At 41.9% G+C, this 23828-nt stretch overlaps 1 protein-coding gene across 1 annotated transcript in view; it reads right to left on the bottom strand.

The window, feature by feature from the left end:
* The window catches only part of BLTP1 (bridge-like lipid transfer protein family member 1), a 282755-nt gene that overhangs the window by 105027 nt on the left and 153900 nt on the right, over positions 1–23828 (bottom strand). The window contains exons 39-48 of the mRNA XM_078766129.1: positions 21803–22009; positions 12150–12379; positions 11787–12049; positions 11575–11680; positions 11373–11470; positions 11041–11235; positions 10650–10824; positions 10314–10525; positions 2227–2425; positions 1974–2033 (exon numbers count right to left, since the gene is read on the bottom strand). Coding sequence (XP_078622255.1) covers positions 1974–2033; positions 2227–2425; positions 10314–10525; positions 10650–10824; positions 11041–11235; positions 11373–11470; positions 11575–11680; positions 11787–12049; positions 12150–12379; positions 21803–22009 — 1745 coding nt within the window. The remainder of the gene's footprint in view (positions 1–1973; positions 2034–2226; positions 2426–10313; positions 10526–10649; positions 10825–11040; positions 11236–11372; positions 11471–11574; positions 11681–11786; positions 12050–12149; positions 12380–21802; positions 22010–23828) is intronic.

Here is a 23828-nt window from a genome sequence, read left to right as displayed (position 1 = left end):
CCCAACAGACAGACTTTAAAAATTCGACGACCGGAACTGAATCTGCATCTTCACCAAAATCTAATCATTTCATCCTTGTCACATACGCTACCTCTCTGCCAAATTTCGTCCAAATCCGTCCATAACTTTTTGAGATATCCTGCTATGTATAGTTTTTGGCCCTATATCCCAACAGACAGACTTTAAAAATTCGACGACCGGAACTGAATCTGCATCTTCACCAAAATCTAATCATTTCGTCCTTGTCACATGCGCTACCTCTCTGCCAAATTTCGTCCAAATGAGTCCACAACTTTTTGAGATATCTTGTTCACAGACAAACAAACAAACAAACAAGAAACATGTCGTGCATATCACGATACTTGCAAAATCCCTAAAATAAGTTGTTAGCCTATGATGACCTAAAAAATAATTGGTGGTTGAATTCAGTACCCAGGTATGCAAATCCTCTTCCAATTTCAAGTCAATCAGATGAAAATTGAGGATTTTATAAACTTGGCCTATGTTGACCTTTTGGCCTATGTTGACCTCAAAAATAGTTGGTGGTTGAATTCAGTGTCCATATATGCAAATCCTCTTAAAATTTCAAGTCAATTTGAGGAAAATTGAGGAATTCAGAAATCTGGCCGATGCTGGTTGACCTTTTGGCCTATGTTAACCTTTAAAATAGTTGGGAGTTGAATTCAGCGACCAGATATGCAAATCCTCTTCAAATTTCAAGTCAATCAGATGAAAATTGAGGATTTAAAAAAATTGGCCAATGTTGGTTGACTTTTTGGCCTAGGTTGACCTCAAAATATTTGGTGGTTGAATTTAGTGACCAGATATGCAAATCCTCTTCAAATTTCAAGTTGATCAGATGAAAATTGATGATTTTTAAAAATTCGGCCTATGTTGCCCTTTTGGCCAATGTTGACCTCAAAAATACTTGGTGGTTGAATTCAGTGACCAGATATGCAAATCCTCTTCAAAATTCAAGTCAATCAGATGAAAATTGAGGATTTTAGAAATTTGGTCTATGTTGACCTTTTGGCCTATGTTAACCTTTTGTCCTATGTTGACCTTTTGGCATATGTTGACCTTTTGGCCTATGTTGACCTTTTTGCCTATGTTGACCTCAAAAATACTTGGTGGTTCAATTCAGTGACCAGATCTGCAAATCCTCTTCAAATTTCAAGTCAATCAGATGAAAAAATGGGTATTTTAGAAATTTGGCCTATGTTGACCTTTGGCCTAAGTTGACCTAAAATACAGTTGGTGGTTGAATTCAGTGATGAGATATGCAAATCCTCTTCAAATTACAGATCAATTGGATGAAAATTGAGGATTTTAGAAATTTGACAAAGTTGGTGACCTTTGGCCTATGTTGACCGATTGACCTTTTAACCCTAAAAACAATAGGCTTCTTGCTTATGACCAACTCTACCATTAGGTGAAGTTTGGTGAAGTTCGGTTGAAAATTGTCACCTGTAGGCAACTGACATACAGACAGACATACAGACATACAGACAGACAGACAGACAGACAGACAGACAAACGGACAGAATAATGCACAAGACCAACCAATATACTTGAAAAATCTTCGATTTTCGCAAGTAACAAACAGAAGGACAGACAGACTGACAGACTGACAGACAGGGGTGAAAACATAACCTCCATCCACCTTTGGTGGCGGAGGTAAAAAGTTATGGACAAGTTATGACTAAACTTGGTGGATGAGGAGTTGGTTAGGTGCCAAGAACAAGCCGATTCGATGTTGGTTCAGGTCCGAATCCAGATTCGGCCTATCGGTGGGATACAAAACATAAACTCTTCAGCCTGGCGGAGGTATGTGCTCTGCCGAGTGCCGTTGTAGTGTTTGTTTGAAACTATTGGTGTATAAACAGTCTAAACCTGGTGTATAAATCTCGGTGTAAACTTGATGTATAAAACAGGAAATAAACTACAGCATTTATTGTGCCTTAATGACTTACTAATAGCAGCCTGCCCTGTTGTTCTGGAGCAGACTTCATATGTGCCCTCTGGGACGACGCCTGCAAAGAGATGCATGCAAAAGGTAATGGGCCAAATAGGTGTTGCTGTTCTCCTGGCATCAAGGGGCAGGAAGTGGATCAGGGGGCAGATTAAAGGAGAGCTCACAAAAAACAATCCACCAAACGATGGACGTCTGGAATGGTTGCATGGACGTTTAAGTTTTCATTGCTACCACATGATCGCAGTACGTACATGCATTCATTGTAACGTCATTGCGAGGCACGGGCTGCCAGTCATCCCACGACGTTTCAAACTCTTCAGCAAAACGGAGGCAAAAGTTCTTGAAATGTCCCTTGCTAACGAGTGACTCAGAGGAGCAGGCAGAGATGAGCGTGCTTTCCACGGTGAGCACGAGAGCCGAACCCGGATCGTAGTCCAGATTGGAGTTCAACTGCAAAATGACAAAATATGGGTCCAATCATTGTTCTTTCACTCCCTCGCTCATTATTGGTGAATGTAGCTTCTCCCCCAAAAACCAGTAGCAAATTTAACACCAGGAAATTAAGGAATTGAAAAGTACCAGGAATGTAGAAAAATGAGTACCAGTTCACTGGTAATAATTCTCTGTGTGTCGCAAGAGGCGACTAACAGGGTTGACGGCAGGAAGAGCATCCGGCCATAAAACATTGCTTCAAAAAGGGGACCAAGGTGCCCGAAAAAGGCCAACCACTGCACTGCGGGGAAAAATGGCCTCTAAAGGTGGTTTTTGGTAGCTTCTCGCCCGCAAAACAATCCATATTTTAAAACGCAACTCCAAAATTTTTTGCGACTTCAAAAATAAATGTTTTGGTGAGGTTTTAAGCTCTGTATCACATATACCATAAACCAATGATCACACTTGTGTGCATTTGGCTTTTCCTTAAAACATCTTCACAAACTGCGTGAAAGTGGCAGCACACTCTCTGCACATGATGGCAAGAACTGTGGGTACAGGTGTGGATTGTGCAGGGGTCCCATCAGGAAGTTTGTAAAAGATGGGGGACCATTATGAACCGAACAATTTCCAATCACTGCTCCAATGTCCCTGTAGGTTATAAATTAGGTGGTCCGCGGGTTTTGAGGTGTCCAGAGGTTATGAATTAGGTGAGGGGGTCATATGTGGTGTGGTGCGGCTGTGATGGATATAATGGATCCCTAACAGTTATTTTGTTTCTTTTTTTTCTTTTAGAGCTGTTACTCTGAGCAGCCTGGTGTTGGCTTAGCAGTTAGGGTGCGGCTTGGGATCCGAGGATCCTGGGTTCGAATCCCGGTCGATCGCTGAATTTATGCCAAGTGGGTTGACTCAGCCTGTCATCCTTCAACAACAACAACAACATGCATTTTAAGGCCATTTCCCCTGCTAGAGTGGGGGTAGTGGGGGTTAGCCTTGGGGTCCCCATGACAATCTTCTCCATCTTGCCCTATTTTCTGCATCTCTCCTTGTTAACCCCCTTGCCCGCATTTCTTCTTCCACCATCTTTAGCCAAGTCTTTCTCGGTCTTCCCCGTCCTCTACTTCCTTCTACATTCATTTCCATCACTCTTCTCAACCAGTGACTTTCATCCTTCCTCAACACATGACCAAACCATCTCAACCTGTTCCTCTTCACAACATCAATCACAGGCTCTATTCCCATAATTTTTCGCAATTCATCATTTGTCTTTCTCTCTCTCAACGATACTCCGCACATCCATCGAACCATTCGCACCCTTTCCAACCTTCGTTGCTGCTCTACGTTCATTACCCATGTCTCGCTCCCATAAATCATAACACTTCTCACACATGCAGCATACACCTTTCCCTTCAGCTTCAACGACACTCCCCTCTTTATCAGCATGCCACTCAGTTCCCGAAACTTCTTCCATGCACATCTCACTCTAGCAACCGTTGCCGAGTCTGATCCACCTTCTCCATTCAGCATGTCTCCGAGGTAGCAAAATGTTTTCACACCTTCTAGCTTCACGCCGTCTCCAAGATCCAACTCAACATTTCCTTCATCTGCAGCTCCCTCTGTGCACACCTTACATTTGAATGTAGCTGCCACACAGGTTAATGACCCTCTCAGACCACTACATTTTTGATGAACCACTCAGCGCACATTGTACATTGAATTGAGTTCACTCCGACACCCTTCCTGCACACAGCACAGGGCCACTTCCCAGTTCTTTCCACCTCACCACATGCTTTACTACTTGCCATCACCTTCGTCTTTCCGATATTCACCTTCAGACCTTTTGTCTCCATACATTCCTTCCACTTGTTCATCTTTTCCTTCAGTCCATCCATACTTTCCGCAATCAACACCAGATCATCTGCATACAACAACTCCCACGGTAAACCCTCCTTTACGTTCTGAGCCAGCACATCCATCACAGCTACAAATAGTAGTGGACTTAGTACCGACCCCTGATGCACTCCCACCTTCACCTCAAACTCACCACTGTTCCCGTCCTTCGTCCTTACAGCTGTGTGCGCTCTTTTGTACATTGCCATTACTACTCTGATCAACCATTCCTCCACTCCTAACTTCCTCATTGCCCATGTCAATACTTTGCGTGGAACCCTATCGAATGCTTTCTCCAGATCAACAAACCCAAGAAACAACTTCTTCCTCTTCTCCATGTACTTCGCCTGCAACTGCCTCACAATAAAAAGCGCGTCTGTCGTTCCTCTTCCTGGCATGAATCCAAACTGCATTTCGTCGATCTTCACTTTCTTCCTTATCCTCCTCTCCAACACCCTTTCCAATACCTTCATTCCATGCTCCAATAACTTTATCGCTCGGTACGAGCCACACTCTAGAGGGTCACCTTTCCCCTTGTATAGAGGGACGAGGGTACTCAGTTCCCAATCCACTGGAATGCGGCCTTCTTTCACCGCCAGATTACAGATCTCTGTCATTCTCTTCACACCCCAACTTCCTGCTGCCTTCAACATATCTCCCACAACTCCCGTCGGCCCTCTCGCTTTTCTACTCTTCATTGCTTTTATCGCTTCCTCAACTTCCTTCTCAGTTATCTTCTCTGCCGGTCCTAAAACTGGGGTACTCTCTATGTTGCCATCCCATTCATTCTCTGTATTCAACAGCATTTCCATATATCTTTTCCATCTTCCTTTAACTCCATCTGGGTCCACAACGATTTGTCCCACTTCATCCTTCAAGCAACTCACCCCCATCACATCACACCTCTCTTTCGCTATCTGCTTTGCAATCCTGAATACTGCTCTCTGACCCTCTTCCGAATCCAAGCGTTCTCCAAACATTTTCCTACATGCCTCCTGCGCCTTTGCTACCTCTTTCTTTGCAGCCTTCTTGGCTGCCTTATAACTTTCATGCTCTGCTGTTTCTGCTCCCGTACCCTTCGCCTTCTGCCACTCCTTGAACTTCTTCGTCTTCTCGTCAATCCTCTTTCCAACTTCATCATCCCACCACCATGTTTCCGAGTGCCTCGGTGGTCCTTTTGTCCATCCACATACCTCACCAACGGCTCCCAACAGACTAGCTTTCATTGACATCCAACCACTTTCAAGCTCAACCACATCATCCTCTACCCTACTCAGCCTCTCTTTTAATGCCTCCCTTACTGTCACCTCTTTCAACCTCCACACCTTCATTCTCGGTTGGTACTTCACCTGCCGAGCTCTCCTCACACCTTTCACCCTTATGTCGCAGACAACCAAGTGTAGCTGTGAAACACCCTCCTCCCCCGGGATCACCTTTGTGTCCCGGAGGTGCCCCCTATCTCGCCTACGCACCATCAGGTAGTCAACGGTTGTCGTCGACCCACCTGACGTGTATGTAACAAGCTTATTATCCTCTTTCTGGAACTGAGTATTACAAATCAACAAATCAGCTCCATCAGCAAACTCCAAAATCCTTTCACCTTCTCCATTTCTCACACCATATCCGTAACCCCCATGAACTCCCTCAAAACCATCCATACTCCTTCCCACATGTCCATTGTCAGCCTGTCATCCTTCGAGGTTGGCAAATTGAGTACAAGTTCACTGGTAATTCCCTGTGTGTTGCAAGTGGCGACTAACAGGGTTGGCGGCAGGAAGGGCATCCGGAAGTAAAATATTGCTTCAAAAAGTGGGACCACGGTGCCCAAAACAGGCCAACCCTAGCTCTGCAGGGAAAAATGGCTTCTTTAAGGTGGTTCTATTACTCTGAGCAACTACTTAATGTTTTTTAAATGTCTTTAGTTCTGATTGCTATGTAATATAACAACAGGGTATGCATTATTTACCGTTTTATAGGCCTCAGTACATCGGACGAATAGTCTGTCGAACCGCGTGGAAGACGCCATCTTGAACACTGAAAATAACTCGGATGACGTCACGCTGACGTACTTGATGAAATTGTATGGAGTTATCACACCGTACCCATGTTCCAGTAATTAAATGTATTTAACAAAACAACGTACAAAATATTTGACAAAACGAAAAGTTTGACCATATCATACCTGCTCCATAATTGTAATTGTACTTCTGGCATTAGTGATTATGTCTATTTTGAGAATGATAGTTCAAATCAGCTTCAAGTTTCCAGCCAAGTTTACTGAATGGTCACAAAAGGACTGAGGTTTTGGTTTTTACTTTCACCATTCTCACGACTCCAAGCTTGTCGGGGATAATGTCCATACTTCACGCAAGTGACCAAGAGTTCCTTGGTGTCGCTTCAACACCAATACCAATGCCATTAACTTGAAGGTTCCTTCTTGGGTAAAGACACTTCTGATGCTCCTGAAACAAAGGCAAACATTTGTCCAAACTATAAAACTCTCCTGATGGCAGCTCTTCTCCACATCGCATCAGTAGGAGATGCTGGGTTTCATCCGAGCAGGGTTCCATCTCGTCGATGTGCATTAAAGAAGAAGAACAACGAGCAGAATTATCAACCAGAAAGACAGTGCTGAAAAAAACGCAAGAGCTGGAGATAGACAGAATGAAACTGAGGTTAGAAGAAGAGGAGTTGGACTTAGACACAGAGATAGCTGTAACCGATGCACAGGCCAAGGTCTTGACTGACTGAAAACTTTGAAACTGGTCAAAATAACTATGACAGACCAGCCAGCCAGACATCTGATAACAGGCCGGCCAGTATTGACCTTCAGTTGTATCCTTTCGGTTCAATGCCTTCCAATCATCAGACTTTAACTCAGAATGTCACTGAAGCTGTAAGCAATGCTGTTACTGTAAATTGTGCTTTACAAACTGGTTTTAATGTTGATGATAATTATGTTGTGAATGATGTGGTCGATGTTCATGAAACTCCTGTACACAATGTTAACACTGTCAAAAGCTCACATGTATCTTAACCTCAACTCACTTGAGTCACTCCTACGCAGGACACTCGAGTGGCTCATTCATCCAGTAAGTTGGCACTCATTTCGCCGACCCCGGAAGGATGACACGCTGAGTCAACCCCACCTGTTGTTAATTCAACGACCGACCCGGGATTTTAACTCAGGACCTGAGAATCTCAAGCCAGCACCCTTACCGTTTAGCCAACACCAGGCTTATATTAAAGGAATTTGAGGATCGTTATGGTCGAGCAGATGTGTCGAGCAGATGCCTTTGTTAAAAGGGCGCTGGACTGGCGTAACATAAAAGTGGACTGTCCAAAGTCACTCGAGTTTTCTATTTTTCTTGTCGAATGTGAAAATGCCATTCAAGGCATCAAAGCTGTCAATGTACTAAAGTATCCTGAGAACATGAAACGATTAGTGGGGAAGTTGCCATTTTATTTCCACTATAAATGGAGAAATGCAGTGCAGCAGGCCAGAGACAGTTAAAAGGAAATACAGTTCCGTAGGTTAGTTGAGTTTGTCCGTAGAGAATCCAAAAAGGCAAATGGCACTACGTATGGAAGAGATGCCTTGGGCACAGAAGCACCTTCCAGTTCCAAGGACAAAGATCGCCATTCCAAAGGTCGAAAAGCAGTTTCATGACTAAATTTGGAGATGTTCATTCTGGAACAGCAAATGGTCCAATTGACTCTCAATGAGCAGGTAAAGACCTGTGACAGAATAGCGCTGTTGGTGACATCACATATTGTTTCAGGCCTAGTGCCAACATAACCCCATGTATGTAGTGTTCTAGTCCATGACATTCTTTGGAGACGTGTGATGTCATTCACAACTCCTGTACACAATGTTAACACCTGACCTAAGTCAAGTTAATCTCGGGAAATTGCAAAGTAACTGAAAGGTGGTCTCCATTGACAAATGGACCTCTGGTAGCTTGTAACTGTTGCTGTGTTTTTGCTTCAGGAAGAACTGCTGAAACTATCTATCTGGGTTCTTCTCAACATCTTTGTTCCCATCACATTTCTTTCTACTTTTTCATATTTCTCTTTATTCATTCTAATTCTTGCTTCTTCTTTATTTCTTTATCTATCTATCTTAGAAATTCTCTTGCAGAAAATTTTCTGTGGAGTAGTGGCTGAAACCCGAATCCTATCCAGGTTCCTACTGATGACTCCATCTTTGCTCTTCATTTCTTCTGGTTCCTTCTGATGACTCCAAAGCAGTATTTGGTTTTCCATTTCAATACGAAAACCGTGTCATATTAAACAGATTTACAGAATGGAGTAATAACTTTTCCAATAATTCACGCACTTGACGAAGAAGACAACCGTTCTTCTGATTAAACAATTTATACATTAAATATTACTCTGAGCAACTATTCAATGCTTATTTGTGTCTTTTGCTCTGATTGATACATAATTCAATGATAGGATATGCGTCAGTTACTGCTTTATAGACCTTGGTACATCAAACGAATCATCTGTCGAACTGCTTGCAATCTGCAATATTTAACACTGAAAATAACTCGGATGACACGACGCTGATGTACTTGACAAAATTATACAGAGTTATCTCACTGTACCTATGTTCCAGGAATTAAATGTACTAGCAACGGTACCCGCCCTATGGGTGGGGCTTCAATAGGGAAGCCCAAATGAAAAGGCAAAATATCAGAAATTGAAGGTTTTATAAAATTTTAAACGATTCATATAATCATCCGTTAAATCATATCACACGCAAGTCATCAAACTCTAAACAGTACATGGCGCCCATTTTGAAAAAAAGATTGAATTCTGCAAAACGGAAGCGGCCGCTACACGTCTTTCTCAGTCGCACGTTTATGTGTGAAGATGTGCGCGCCGAATCTGTAACACGGAAGCGGCCGCTACACCTGTTTCTCAGTCACTTTGCACACGCTGCCGTGTTACTTCAGAGCCGCACGTTTATATATGAAGAGTTTGTCAGGAGTCGATCTACTACCTCCTGGTACGTAGAATAAACAATATTTGTAGAATTTCAACAAAAGCCACATCACTGTTCATATCGGTAAATATTATTCCATCGTGTGTGAAAAAACTGGAAAATTGTAAAATTGGAAAACTTGGAAAAACAATATAGCCTATTTTACTCCCAGGGGTCCCAGGAATACCCACCCAAAATATTGTTGCGATCGGTTAAGCCGTTTTTGCGGTACCTTCGAACGGACGGAGAGACATTTGGTGAATTATATAGTAAGATTTAACAAAACTACATTCAAAATATTTGACAAAATAAGAAGTTTCACCATACGAGGATGAAAATTAACAATTTTGACCTTTACCTTCGACCTCAAAAACAATGCGATTTGGTGACTCAATATGCAACCCCTGTTTAAATTTCAAGTCAATCGAATGTAAATTGACCATTGTATGCAACCTTGACATTTGGACCTCAAAAACAATAGGCTTATAGCTTTTGACCAGCGCTACCAGGTGGTTACATTTCGTGGAGATTGGTGTAGAACTGCGACCTGTAGAGATTGACAGAGACAGACTCAACCAACCAACATACTTGCGAATCTTTGATTTCACAAGTAATAAATAAAACACAAGAAAGCAAGAGGCAAGGAAAGAAAAAGCAAGTGTAAAATAGTCAAACTAAGACAAACACTATCATGATTATTTTCAACAGGCCGACTGAGCAGCAAGCGTCATCCACACTTGGTGCAGTAGTTACATCTATGGATTTAACCCACATAACTAATTGATATATTGGGAGTTTAACAGCTTGGCATTCCTTAAAGGGGAAGGTGGAAAGAAGAAACGTGTTTGAGATGGGTTAGGATCAGAAATGGGAATGGCAGGGAAGGGCAAATATGATTAATGAAAGGGAGAGGAGGGAAGATTTTGGTGTCAAAAGTTCCATCATCTTTGCTATCATAAGGTTTTGCTTTAAGGCAATGAACATTCAATGCATAGTTATCATATGAATGTCGTGGTCGCTTCCTACCTGAGTCGTGGTGCCAATCGGCAGGCAAATGCCGAGGTTTTTGACCGTGAGCTGAAGGATCAAGGTGCTGAAAGCTTGGGTAGGTGTCTGCGAGATGGTCGGCAGTTTATCCACAAGCTCTCGCGTGGCCATGTGCACATCGGTCCCGAGCGCCATCCTCTGTTCGTTCCACGACTCGTAGGCCGCTTTGTAATTGAGCCAGAATAGCACAGCTACGATAATGACGAGCAACATCAACAAAGACTGATCAATGGGTGCAAGAGCTATACGATCTTGCCTAATAGTCAAACAGAAGCACCTAATTGGGAGTCAGAACACAAGTTTAGAATAGGACACCTTTATCAAAAGCCACAGGCTGAGCATAAACGATGGGTCTGCTCAGCATGATGAGAACAGCCTCCCGACCTGACCCAGAACGTCCCTTAATCTCGTTTTGCACCGCATTGCGCAGGCTCAGGCGGGTACGGAAGAAGGCCACCTGAAGGAACTCCGATCCAGCTTCTTTGTATACCTGTCAGGAAGCACTTTGCACTTGCAGATCTACATTTTCTTGCTGCTCACAAAACAATGAAAAATAAAAATGCTGCATTCCCCATATTGAGGCAGCATGAGATTTCAAGAAAAAAAGAAGAAGAAGATTTCCTCATGCTGAGGATCCACACCAGAGTGGAAAATCTAGTCATTCATCAAAATCCCTGTGGTTGAAATCAGCTCACTCGGGATTTACCTGGTTAGTGACAATCTGCCCCAATGCCAAGTTCAGATCCACCTGGCATTTCCCAAAAAGCTTAAGGAAGGTCCCGGCAGTGGGAGTTCCCTCCCGGGCTTTGGCCTGCATCCGGTTATTCAGCTCGAGTTCAATGATTCCAGTCTCGAAACGAACAGCGCTCATGGTGGGCGTGGAGGCTGTCATTTGCACTCCCTGAAACAAACACAGCCATTAAAATAATACTGTGATGCACAAACTCAAACAATTGACTTCACGTATAAGACATCTTTGGCCCCTCATTTTGAAAGGCCAGTGCAGGTGTAACCCCCAGTGGGAGAACATTACCGCACCAGGAAACGGAGCTGCAGAGAGTAGAGTAACACTCGATACTTCTCTCCTTCAGGGCTCGCTACATCTTCATTCCAAAGTGAGATGGGTTGCTCACCACCTAGGGAAATTAAATGACAAAATAAATCAACAATAACAACCTCCAAAATATAGAGGGGTTCAAAGGGTGTGAAAAACATGTTAGCCTGAAGATCAAAAACTAACCCGACACTTTCTGAATGACTTCATTGACTTCTTTCATGAAAACCTTCTGAACAAATACCAGGTGGTGGAGCAAGTCTGTGCTGAGGTTGTGTTCAAAGGAACCGATCTGCAGGACACATAATCACCAGGTGTATCAAAACTCTTGTATCTATAGAGGCCACAGAGAGCTTAAGATGAAGGTAACACTGAGGACGACACATGCATAGACTCACTTCTGCAATTAACTGCAGATAATCGCCGTGCCTTGTAGTTAGGCCATCCGAGTCCAAACCTCCATCTTCACCCAAGACTCTTCCTGCAGCAGACATCCCTTCGCCTGTAGCTCTGGGTGGATCCTGCATTACAAACTCGCCCGAGACCGAGATGAGTGGTAGTCCAAGTGAAGTTGATGCTGAGGAAGAATCGGCTGCAGGCACCTTGGAGCTGAAGCTGAGGCTGTGAACGGGCAGTTCAAACTTGAACTGTGTTTGAGCACCTGAACAGAAATACCTCCTTAACGTCTAAGAAAAATAAAAAATGAAAAGTCTCAAATGTGTGGCAAAATAACCAAAACCTGTTATTGCATAACAACGCACCAGTAATGCCTCGGCCCCATAATCTGCCGGTATTGTATTCAGCACGAAGCGAGGGCAGCAGGGCAGCTCCAAGAGACATGCCGTCGAGCACAACTTCAAAGGTGAGGACCAAAGGCCTGTGTTCTAGACCATCTGGCAGCTGTGGAAACTCTCCCGGTTCTAAGGGTGTCTGCACCTGGCTTGTGGGTGCTCGACTTGCAGATGGAACCTGGCTAGCTGTTGTGTCCTCTCTTGAATTGCGACGAATCATTGATGGTGAGGAAACAAAGGAAGGAATAATCCAAAGGGAAATCATATAACAACAGAGTTCAAACCCTGAAACAGACATTTTTCTACTTCAAAAAGGATATACCAAAAAAATAAAAACTCAGACAGGAGGAGGCAATTTGGCCTATCATGCCTGTGCTTTATCCAAACTGCATTAATTTTGGCTGCAGTGGTTGTCAGTTGCTGAGGACTGGAATACCAGACCTTGTGGGTTTAATCCAGCTGAAAGTCAAAACATGAAATACTGCCCGGTGGGGATAAGGGGGGATAGCCGGCGCTGCCCAGTTGGGTCTGCTTTTCCCGGCGGTGGTTTTGGGACGTGTTGGACATTGAAAAGCTATGAAGTTATTGGCCTCACAGTGGTTACTTTTTGCCTGCAGGTCGACGGCAGCACTGCCTGACCGCTCATCTCGATATACACTTTATAGCGGCCTTTGGTGGCCTCAAATCGGAAACCAAGGCCAACATGCGGGAGCTTAAACCTTGCACAGATTCTGAAGTACTTTGGGGCCTCTAGGTGCTATGGTTCAGCCATGAAAGATCAACGTACAAACGCACAAACGCAAAAGCCAACACACAAACGCACAAACACTTAAAAATATTAATATCGATTTGGATCCTAATCTTCAGGAAGTCAGGCTAATCTCGGGAGAATTGCAATGTAACTGAAAGGTTGTTGGAAAAAAACCGAGCGGGCTCGTTAATTACATTGAAAAGGAGGGATAATCTGCTTGCCCTATGTTGTCACAACTTGGTGCCAGGACTTAATGGCCTGCTCTTTTTAAGAGTTACAGCGGAATCATTAATGCAGGCAGGACAGCGACTACTCCAAAATCCAGATGATGGCATACGGTGAGACACAGCGCCTCTTGCTAGCACTTTATCAGAATGGCAGTTATTCATTTTGTTTGATCCTGTTCAAAATTAAACCCAGAACAGACAACACAATGGCATTACAAAAAATGGTGGCGACGACTCCTCCTCCTCTACCTCCCCCTCCTCACCCCCTGCACAGCCTCCTTTATTTTTTTTTGTTTTAGGCACAGTAAAATTAGCCTGAGGATAACAAAATAAACCTCAAAACAGATACATATTTGCACATCGAATGGAAACATACACATCCTGTCTAAGGAATTGAAAATATCCACTTTGACTTGAACAGCCTTTGGAGGAAGCTGAGGGTAATGCGTGTGCTGGGAATATGCCACCAATGAGCCAAGAAGCATCCATTTAGCATTTTATTTGTGCAGCATTAGCATAATTTATCAAATCACAAACAACTGTTTGTTTTTATTCAGCTCTCCTCTCTACATATCTGTGTCTGTCTCTCTCTCCCTCCCTCTTCCTTCTGATCTCCCCGACTCTCTCTCTCTCCATCTTTCACTCCATCTCTCTCCCTCCCTCCCTCTTCCTTCTGATCTCCCCATCTCTCTCTCGCCATCCATATCTCTCTCTCTCTCTCTCTCTCTCTCCATCTCTCTCTCTCCCTCCCCATCTCTCCCCATCTCTCTCTCCATCTCTCTCCCTCCCCATCTCTCTCTCCCCATCTCTCTCCCCATCTCTCTCTCCCCATCTATCTCTCCATCTCTATCCATCTCTCTCCCTCCCAATCTCTCTCCCCATCTATATCTCCCCATCTATCTCTCCATCTCTCTCCCCATCTCTCTCCCCCCATCTATCTCTCCCCATCTATCTCTCCATCTCTCTCCATCTCTCTCCCCATCTATCTCTCCATCTCTCTCCCCATCTATCTCTCCATCTCTCTCTCCAATCGCCTCACAGCCTCTTCACAGTCCAACCATGTTATACTGCCTCATATGCTCTGGCATGAATCTTCACCATCTCTGGTTCTGCTGTGACCACAATAGTAAGGAGATGAAATGTTCGAGAAAAAATAGAAAATGCCACAGCGCAAAGTAAGCACAACTATAACAACCGCAGCCGCGACATGCTGGGAAACAAAACCAAGCCACACCATGAGACGGTGAAAAGACAAACACATTAACAATGACTTGTACAAATATTCTGGCAACAAGGATCATACACTGGCAGGATATAAATACTCAACTATGACCTGTCTAGCCTGGGTTTGAATCTCCGCCCAGCTATAAGCTGCCATCCTGGTGTTTCATAAGGAGGGCGAGGCGTCCATCCTGGTGTTTCATAAGGAGGGCGAGGCGTCCGTGCATGTGCCGTCCCTCGGGCGGACGTTAAGCCGGGTGTCCAGTCTGTGAGCATTAGATGGTGAACATGAATAATCCCACGGTATTCTTCACAAAGAGAAGGTGAGTTATCGCCAAAACCCTGAACAAATTACAAACAAGTACAGATGCATTCAAATTACTCCGCCCCCATGCCAAATAAATAAATAACATCCTCCAGCGCAGCACATAGAGACGGTATTGGGAGGGAGAGATGTCCAATAATTGATTGATTAATTGTGTAATTAAATACAACAACACACAACAACAGGCATTTTAAGGTTAGCCTGTGTAATTAAATAAATAAATGATAATCGTAAAATAATTAATTTCTTAATCAATTGGCTAATAGCATACTTAAACCACCCATGTTTCATCCGAAGCTCTAACTTTTTGAAAATTAAACTAATTAATCAAAATTAAATAATTAGTTAATTGATTAATCAATAAATCAGAAATACCCCCTTACAGCCAAATCACTTGGTCATTGTTGTGTCCAAATATCAGCTTCCTTGCTCAAAAGGTGCCTCAGATATTGGCCAGATGAGAAAGAAAATAAATAAGTGATTAATAATGAAAATAAATTAATAATAATGGTAAAATAATTAAATTATTAATCAATTGGCAAATAGCATACCTAAACCACAAGTTTCATCCAAATCTGTAACTTTTTGAAAATTAATTTATAAGCAAATTAATCGAATAATTAATTAATCGATTAATTGATTATTCAATAAATCTAAAATAGTGCTCAAGCCAAACCACTTGGTCACCGTCATGTCCAAATATCAGCTTCCTAACTCAAAAGGTGTCTGAGATATTGCCATGATGAGAAAGGAAATAAATAAGTGATTAATAAATCGATAATAATTAAGTTACTAGTCAATTAATTGATGAATCAAAAAACAAAAAATAGAGTTTTTGCCAAAGCACGTGCTCACTATTGTGCTGAAATGTCAGATTCCTAGATCAAAGGATGGCTGAGACATCACACGAACAAACAAGAAAGAAAACAAGTACAAATACAAAGTACACCGCCCCCATGCCAAATAAATAAATAACATCCTCCAGCACAGCATTGCCGGGGCGCATTAGGCACGGGGAGGGGGCGGGGGGGATGGGGAGGGGGAGGGGGGGATGGGGAGGGGGAGGGGGAGGGATGGGAGGGGGAAGGGGGTGGGAGGGGGAAGGGGGTGGGAGGGGGGAGGGGGAAGGGGGTGGGAGGGGGGAGGGGGAAGGGGGTGGGAGGGGGAGGGGGAGGGGGAGGGGGGTGGGAGGGTGAGGAGGATGGGAGGGGGGAGGGGAGCAGAGGGGGGAGGGGAGAAGAGGGGGGGAGGGGAGGGGGGAGGGGGAGGGGAGGACTAGGGGAGGATGGGGGGAGGGGTAGGGGAGGAGGGGAGGGGAGTACAGGCCATGCAGCACATCGAGATGGTATTGGGAGGAAGAGGTGTAGAATAATTGATTGATCAATTGCGTAATTAAAATCAATAAACAATAGTGGTGAAATAATTTCTTAATGAATTGGCTAATAGCATACCTCAACCACCATTGTTTCATCTGAAGCTGCAACTTTTTGGATATTAATTAAATAAGTCATCAATCGAAAAAAAAGAAAAGAATAATTGATTAATTGACGAATCAATAAATAATGAATCGATTCATTGATGAATCATTAATCAAAAATATATTTTATAGCTACGTGACTTGGTCACTGTTGTGTCCGCATATCAGCTTCCGAGCTCAAAAGTTGCCTGAGATATTGCCCAGAAGAGAAAGAAAATAAATAAGTGATTAATAACGAAAATAAGTAAATAATAATCATGAAATAACTAAATTAATAATCAATTGGCTAATAGAATATCTAAACCACCACCGTTTCATTTTGAAGCTGTAACTTAAAAAAAAAAAATCAATTCATTAATCGAATAATGAAATAATTATTAATCGATTATTGTATGAATCAATAAATCATGAAATCCCTTTACAGCCAATTCACTTGGCCATTGTCATCTCCAAATATCAGCTTCCTACCTCAAAAGGTTCTTGAGATATTGCCCAGATGATAAATTAATTAACAATAATTAAGTAATTAATTTATTTATCAATTAATTAATCAATTAATAAAAAAACAAAAAATAACATTTTGCCAAAGTACTTGCTCACTATTGTGCCAATATTTCAGCTTCCTAGCTCAAAGGATGGCTGAGATATCGCCCGGACAAACAAACAAGAAAACAAGTAGATACATTCAAAGTACACAGCCCCCATGCCAAATAAATAAATATCCTCCAGCGCGGCATTGCCAGGGCACCTTCGGCACCCTGTGATACCGCCATGCAGCACATAGATATGGTATTGGGAGGGAGAGGTGAACAATAATTGATCGATTAATTGCATAATTAAAATCAATAAATATTAATGGTAAAATAATTTCTCAATCAATTGGCTAATAGCATATCTCAGCCACCGTTGTTTCATCTGACGCTGCAACTTTTTGAAAATTAATTGAATGTCATTAATCGAAAAAAATTAAATGAATAATTGATTAATTGAATAATTCACAAATCAATAAATAATTAATCGATTAATTGAAAAGCAATCAAAAATATATTTTATAGCTACATTACTTGGTCATTGTTGTGTCCGAATATCAGCTTCCAAGCTCAAAAGGTGCCTGAAATATTGCCCAGAAGAGAAAGAAAATAAATAAGTTTTTAATAACGAAAATAAATAAATAATAATCATGAAATAATTAAATTATTAATCAATTGGCTAATAGAAATACCTAAACCACCACCGTTTCATTTTGAATCTAACTTAAAAACATGAAATCAATTCATTAATCAAATAATTAAATAATTATTAATCGATTAATTTATTAATCAATAATTCAAAAATACCCTTCACAGCCAATTCACTTGGTCATTGTCGTGTCCAAATATCAGCTTCCGAGCTCAAAATATGCTTGAGATATTGCCCAGATGAGAAAGGAAATAACTAAGTACTTAATTAATTAATAATAATTAAGTAATTAATTAATTGACTAATTACTTAATTGATTAATCAAAAAACCAAAAATACTGTTTTGCCAAAGTACTTGCTCACTATTGTACCAATATTTCAGCTTCCTAGATCAAAGGATGGCTGAGATATCACCTGGACAAACAAGACAGAAACCAGAGTGAAAACTGAGTACTCCCTTACAGTGCACACCATCGCTGGGCCCCTTTTGGTGCCACGCGATGATGCCATGCAGCGCCTGGAGATGGAATAGGAAAGGAGCAGTGTAAAATTCCTGCTCTAATTTACAGGGGGCACTGCATTTACCCACAAAGCTGTTCCCACAGAAAATTATGCTACCCGCAGCCATGTGCTGCATACGAAACCAGAACGGCACTCGGTAGAGCGCAAACCTCCGCCAGGCTGAACAGTTTACGTTTTGTATCCCACTGATAGGTCACATCTGGATTCGGACCTGAACCAAAATCGAATCGGATTGTTCTCGTCACATAACCAACTCGTCCACCGAGTTTAGTCATAACTCGTCCATAACTTTTTAAATACCATGTTATACAGTCACGTGAAAAAGTAAGTACACCCCATGTAAAGTTTTGACTTTTTCAACATATTTCAACATACAGCTATTTGATCTTCATTTCAACAATATTGACAGATAAAGGTGATACAATATAACAAATATCATGAAACATTTACATTTTGTAGTCCATTGTATAATTTAAATAAACATAAATGCAAATTTCACATGTGGAAAAAGTAAGTACACCCTTGGATCTAATAGGTGGTATTGCCCCCTTTGGCAGAAACAACCTCAAGTCGGCATTTCTTATAACTGTCTACCAGTCTCTGACATCGACTGGGAGAAATTTTTGCCCACTCCTCCATGCAGAATTATTTCAGCTGTGCGATGTTTGAGGGGTTTTTGCATGCACAGCTCGTTTCAAATCCCCCCCACAACATCTCGATGGGATTTAGATCTGGGCTTTGACTTGGCCATTCCAGAACCTTCATTTCTTTCTTTTCAGCCATTCCTTGGTGGATTTACTGGTACTAGGGCATGCCCGTACTATATCTATATCTAAAATTATATCCCCCCCTCTATTTACATGAAATGGTTTGGTCCATGAAATGTTTTGGTCCATTCGCAACGCAAAAGCGAACGGCGAACGGCTTGCGAGTACAGTGACAATCCCCCCGGGGTTTTAATTAGTTTTAAAACATCGTTTAACGCCAACATAGCGCCAACATAGTTTGCCGACGGGAAATAAATGAATACGCTCTCAAATGTGCCATCCGAGGCAGAGTGTGTCCGCCACGTTCGGCACACGCGATAGCTCGCTGCTCTCTGATTGGTTGAATCGTTTTTTGGACATAGCTCGGTAAGTAATTGTCCGATTAATATGAAACCTTGAAAAGGCACATCCTCGGGTCCCCAGCAATATACCTGGCAAGTTTAAAGTATATCGGACCCGTGGTTGTCGAGAAACAGCGGTCACAGACAAACAAACGTACAAACGTACAAACGTACAAACAAACACACAGAGATTACTGGAATTATAGATAGATGTATAGGGTCATTGTCATGTTGCAAGGTCCACCTTCGGTTGAGCTTCAACTTTCCGACAGATGGCCTCACATTATCCTCAAGCACCCTCTGGTACAATGAAGAATTTATAGTGGATTCTATGATGGTGAGCTGCCCAGGCCCGGATGCAGCAAAGCTGCCCCAAACCATAATATTTCCACCACCATGCTTTACAGTTGGTATCAGGTTCTTGTGGTCAAATGCTGTCTTTGGTTTTCGCCAAACATGTCTTCTGGTACTGTGGCCAAATAGCTCAACCTTTGACTCATCTGTCCAGAGCACATTGTTCCAGAAGTGCTGGTCTTTGCCGAGGTGTTCATTGGCAAACTTTAGTCTTGCCCTGATGTTCTTTCTGGACAGCAAAGGTTTCCTCCTGGCACACCTCCCATGTAGATCAAATTTGTGCAGCCTCTTTCTAATGGAAGATTCATGCACTTTGACATCAACAGTGGGAAGAGCTACCTGTGGGTCTCGTGATGACATTCTGGGGTTCTTCGAGACTTCTTTCAGCATATTTCGGTCTGCTCTCGGGCTGAACTTTCCTGGGGCGGCCTGGCCTGAACAAGTTGGCAGTTGTTTGGAATCTTCTCCACTTGTAGATGATCTTCCGGACAGTCGAATGATTGATTTCAAATTGTTTGGAGATCTTTTTAAATCCCTTCCCAGATTCGTAGGCATCTATAACCTTCTTTCTGAAGGCCTCAGAGAGCTCTTTTGATCTAGGCATGGTGACGCCGCACACTTCAACAACAAAGAGCAAACCAAACGAAATGTATGAGGTTTAAATAAGACAGGTTCCTCCAAGATCCTCTCTAACGATGTTCTAATCATTTGCACCTGAGCTGGTGCACCTGATTCTAATTTTAGGTATTTGAAGGAGTGATAAATGTAGGGGTGTACTTACTTTTTCCACATGCGAAATTTGCATTTATATTTATTTAAATTATACAATGGACGACAAAATGTAAATGTTTCATGATATTTGTTATATTATATCACCTTTATCTATCAATATTGTCGAAATGAAGATCAAATAGCTGTATGTTGAAATATGTTGAAAAAGTCAAAACTTTACATGGGGTGTACTTACTTTTTCACGTGACTATATCGCTTTTCACTTTAAAAAATAAATAATTCTCGTATCCGAATCCATATTCAGATCTTCACCAAAAATTCGAATCGATTAGTCTTGTCACACACACAACCTCTCCACCAAGTTTCGTCCAAATCCGTCCACAACTTTTTTGAGATATCCTGCTATATATAGTTTTTGGCCCAATCTCCCAATGATGAACAATAACGAAAAATTCTACCAACCGGATCCGAATCCGGATCTTCACCAAAATCTAATAATTTCATCCTTGTCACATGCTCTACCTCTCTGCTAAATTTCATCAAATCCGTCCACAACTTTTTGAGATATCTTGTTCACAGACAGACAAATAAACAAACAAACAAACAGACAGACAGACAGACAGATGAAAAATCACTCATAGAGTGACACTTGGCAAAACCGAACAAAGTAGAATGGCACTCAGTGGAGCATCCTTTTGACCTCAAAAATAATTAGTGGTTGAAATCAGTGACCTGATATGCAAATCGTCTTCAAAGTTTAAGTTAATCGGATGAAAATTGACAATTTTAGAAATTTGGCCTATATTGACCGTTTGGCCTATGTTGACCTGAAAAATAGTTGGTGGTTGGTTTCAGTAAGCTGATATGCAAATCTTATTCAGTTTTCAAGTCAATCAGATAAAAATTGAGGATTTCAGTCCTCAATGGGAGCAAGGGAGCAAGACTAAATAGTTGGTGGTTGGTTTCAGTAAGCTGATATGCAAATCCTATTCAGTTTTCAAGTCAATCAGATGAAAATTGAGGATTTTAGAAATTTGAAATGTTTGTTGACCTTTGGCCTATGTTGACCTTTTGGCTGATGCTGTTCTCAAAAATAGTTGGTGGTTGAATTCAGTTCGCTGATATGTAAATCATATTCAAATTTCAAGTCAATCGGATGAAAAATGAGGATTTTAGAAATTTGAAAAGGTTGTTGACCTTTGGCCTATGTTGATCTCCAAAATAGTTGGTGGTTAAATTCAGTTTGCCGATTTGAAAATCTGATTCAAATTCCAAGTCAATCGGAAGAAAATTGAGGATTTTAGAAATTTGAATAAAGTGGTTGACCTTTGGGCTATGTTGACCTTTTGACCTCAAAAATATATAGGATTTTGTCGGACTACGAACTCTACCATTTGGTAAAGTTTTCTGAAGATCGGTTTAAAATTGTGACCTGTATGCAAGTGTAAGTGAGCGGACAGACAAACAAACACACAAACACACACACTCACACAAACCGGAGTGATCAACGTACTTGTCAAAAAAAAAGGTGTTTTTTTTGTCCAATAACAAGACGGACAGGGGTGAAAACTACCTCCATCCACCTTTGGTGGTGGAGGTAATAAGGAGGCCCACACCAATGGAAAAATTTTGGAGTGGCTACAGTTGTAAAAGACAAATATCTCGGACATGAATATGGGGGAAAAAAGTTTTTTCAGTGAACCAGAAGCACGTAGATAAAGCCGTACCTAAGGGAAGGTTGGCATAGAAGGTCGGAGATCTGTTTGGAAAGCTGGTGCGAGCTGCGCACCATCATTCCGTGAAGCGTGGCCGGGTGCTGTGGGATGTTTGCCGTCACCATACCGACGTGCAGTACCACGCCGTTGTGCGAAGACTCACCCATCTTCGCCGTGTATAGAGCCTGGGACTTTGCCACACTGCACTTCACCACCGTCCTGCACAAATTGGTACAAAAGCTTACGAGTTATGATCGACCGAGGTCGTTAAACTCCGATAATATCGGTTCAGTTGGTCACTCTACCCGTTTCAATTGAGTGTTAGTGTCAATATCAAAGGGTCTTATAGTCTCAGAAGCACACTAATTCCATTTGTCAAAAGTGTCAAAAAAATGTCAAAATTTGTCATTTGTTACGTTGTCAGTTTGCAACGCAACAAGATGGAAATGAAATCGGTGAAATGCTATTTTATCATTCAATTCAAGCCATGTCAGGGAACAATCCTTTTTTGTTTGTTTGTTTCTTCCTCGTCATGTGACCAATTTGCAAAAGATGAAAAGTGAAATCAAATCCAAAGTCCCACAAATGAAATCACCAATCACTGTGAAGACCATGTGAGGAATGCACAGCTTTTGATATTACATTTTAGTGTGGTTTGGAGTTTTTAACAGTGCAGTGTGCTAGCCTTAAAACCATGATTGCGATTTTTGATTTATTGGAAAACAAAACTTCCTCGAAATCCATAATGATGCAAAACTTCCTCGTATGCTCAAACGCTGCATTCCGACCCTTCAGGCTGACCTCGCCCTTCGACAATGGATGGAATCAACAGGACGTTCATCGAGGTATGCCAACCAATGTGGGAAGAAATGAGTTGATGTTTCAGGTGTTAACACCTCGTCGGACGGAGCGAAAGAGAACAACTGGTAACACCCAAAACGTCAGCTTATCCTCCTTTCCAAAAGTGGTCAGCATATCACGATTGGAATCTTGTCTATTCCATCCATCGTCCTACCTGTTCGCCGACACAGATGGATACCATCCCTTCACCAGCAAGACTAGTTCTTCATTCTACTTCCCTTAACCCCACACCCTCCACACCCCAACAGCCAACTGCAAATGAAACAACAAAATAATATTTTTCCTATGAACTGTTGCAAAGGTTTTTGTTTTTTTGAAACCAAAATAATTGCCAAATGTTAGGGCAAAATAAAGTGAACAAATCACATGCATTGGAGCACAACACTAAAAAGGTTATGTGTACATACGTGTCTAACACAGAAAATGGACTTCCGTACCGTGCATGTCCCACAACACTCTTCATTTCTCCTACACTTAAACTTCCTCACATTCCCTAATTTCCCCTTACTTCTCCGGTGTGACTTATCCAATTGTCTTTCCAACAGCATCGTATATGCATTTTTGTCCATTGTCTACGAAAAGTCCTTCTCATTCACATTAACGTGCATTGATGTCTTCCAATGTGTTTGTCCAACATGTCATTCATTTATAATTATATTGTTTCTTGTACAACCCTCACCTGCTCACCCTCCCAAAGTCCAGGAAGGTTTGCCTACCTGCATTCATTCACTCCCTTATTCTCCAGATTGTGGTACAATCTCTACTCATGTCTGTTGTCTCGTCCTTCTCACTTCAGTCTTTCAAATGCCCTGCAAATTACCACCTCATGTCCTCACCTTCGAAGACCGTTTCTGTGTAACCGCTCCTCCTACTCCCCGCTCCATCATTACCCTTTCTTCGTTCATAAGTCTGCTGCTCATTGCTGCTTAGCTCCTCCAAAAGCATAGATACGTGGATAAAAAAATTTCTAGAAGTGATTTATAAAAGTAAGCAATGTACAGCACAACAAACAAAACAGGAATTGGCACAAAATCCAGATAGGACTGTAAATAAAAGGGTTAAAAAAAAACAAAAGAAAAACAACAGGCATAACCTTGTTAGAAAGAAAATACATTGGGGTAAGTTAATAAGTCATTAGGAACAATGTGCAAACCAAGTTAGAACAAAAATAAAGAGG

This window comes from Myxine glutinosa, chromosome 12 (assembly GCF_964187855.1).
Source record: "Myxine glutinosa chromosome 12, kmMyxGlut1.1, whole genome shotgun sequence".
NCBI classification, from domain to species: Eukaryota; Metazoa; Chordata; class Myxini; order Myxiniformes; family Myxinidae; genus Myxine; species Myxine glutinosa.
Note: the sequence above shows the minus strand (reverse complement) of the source record. Positions and strands in the feature narration are given on the sequence as shown.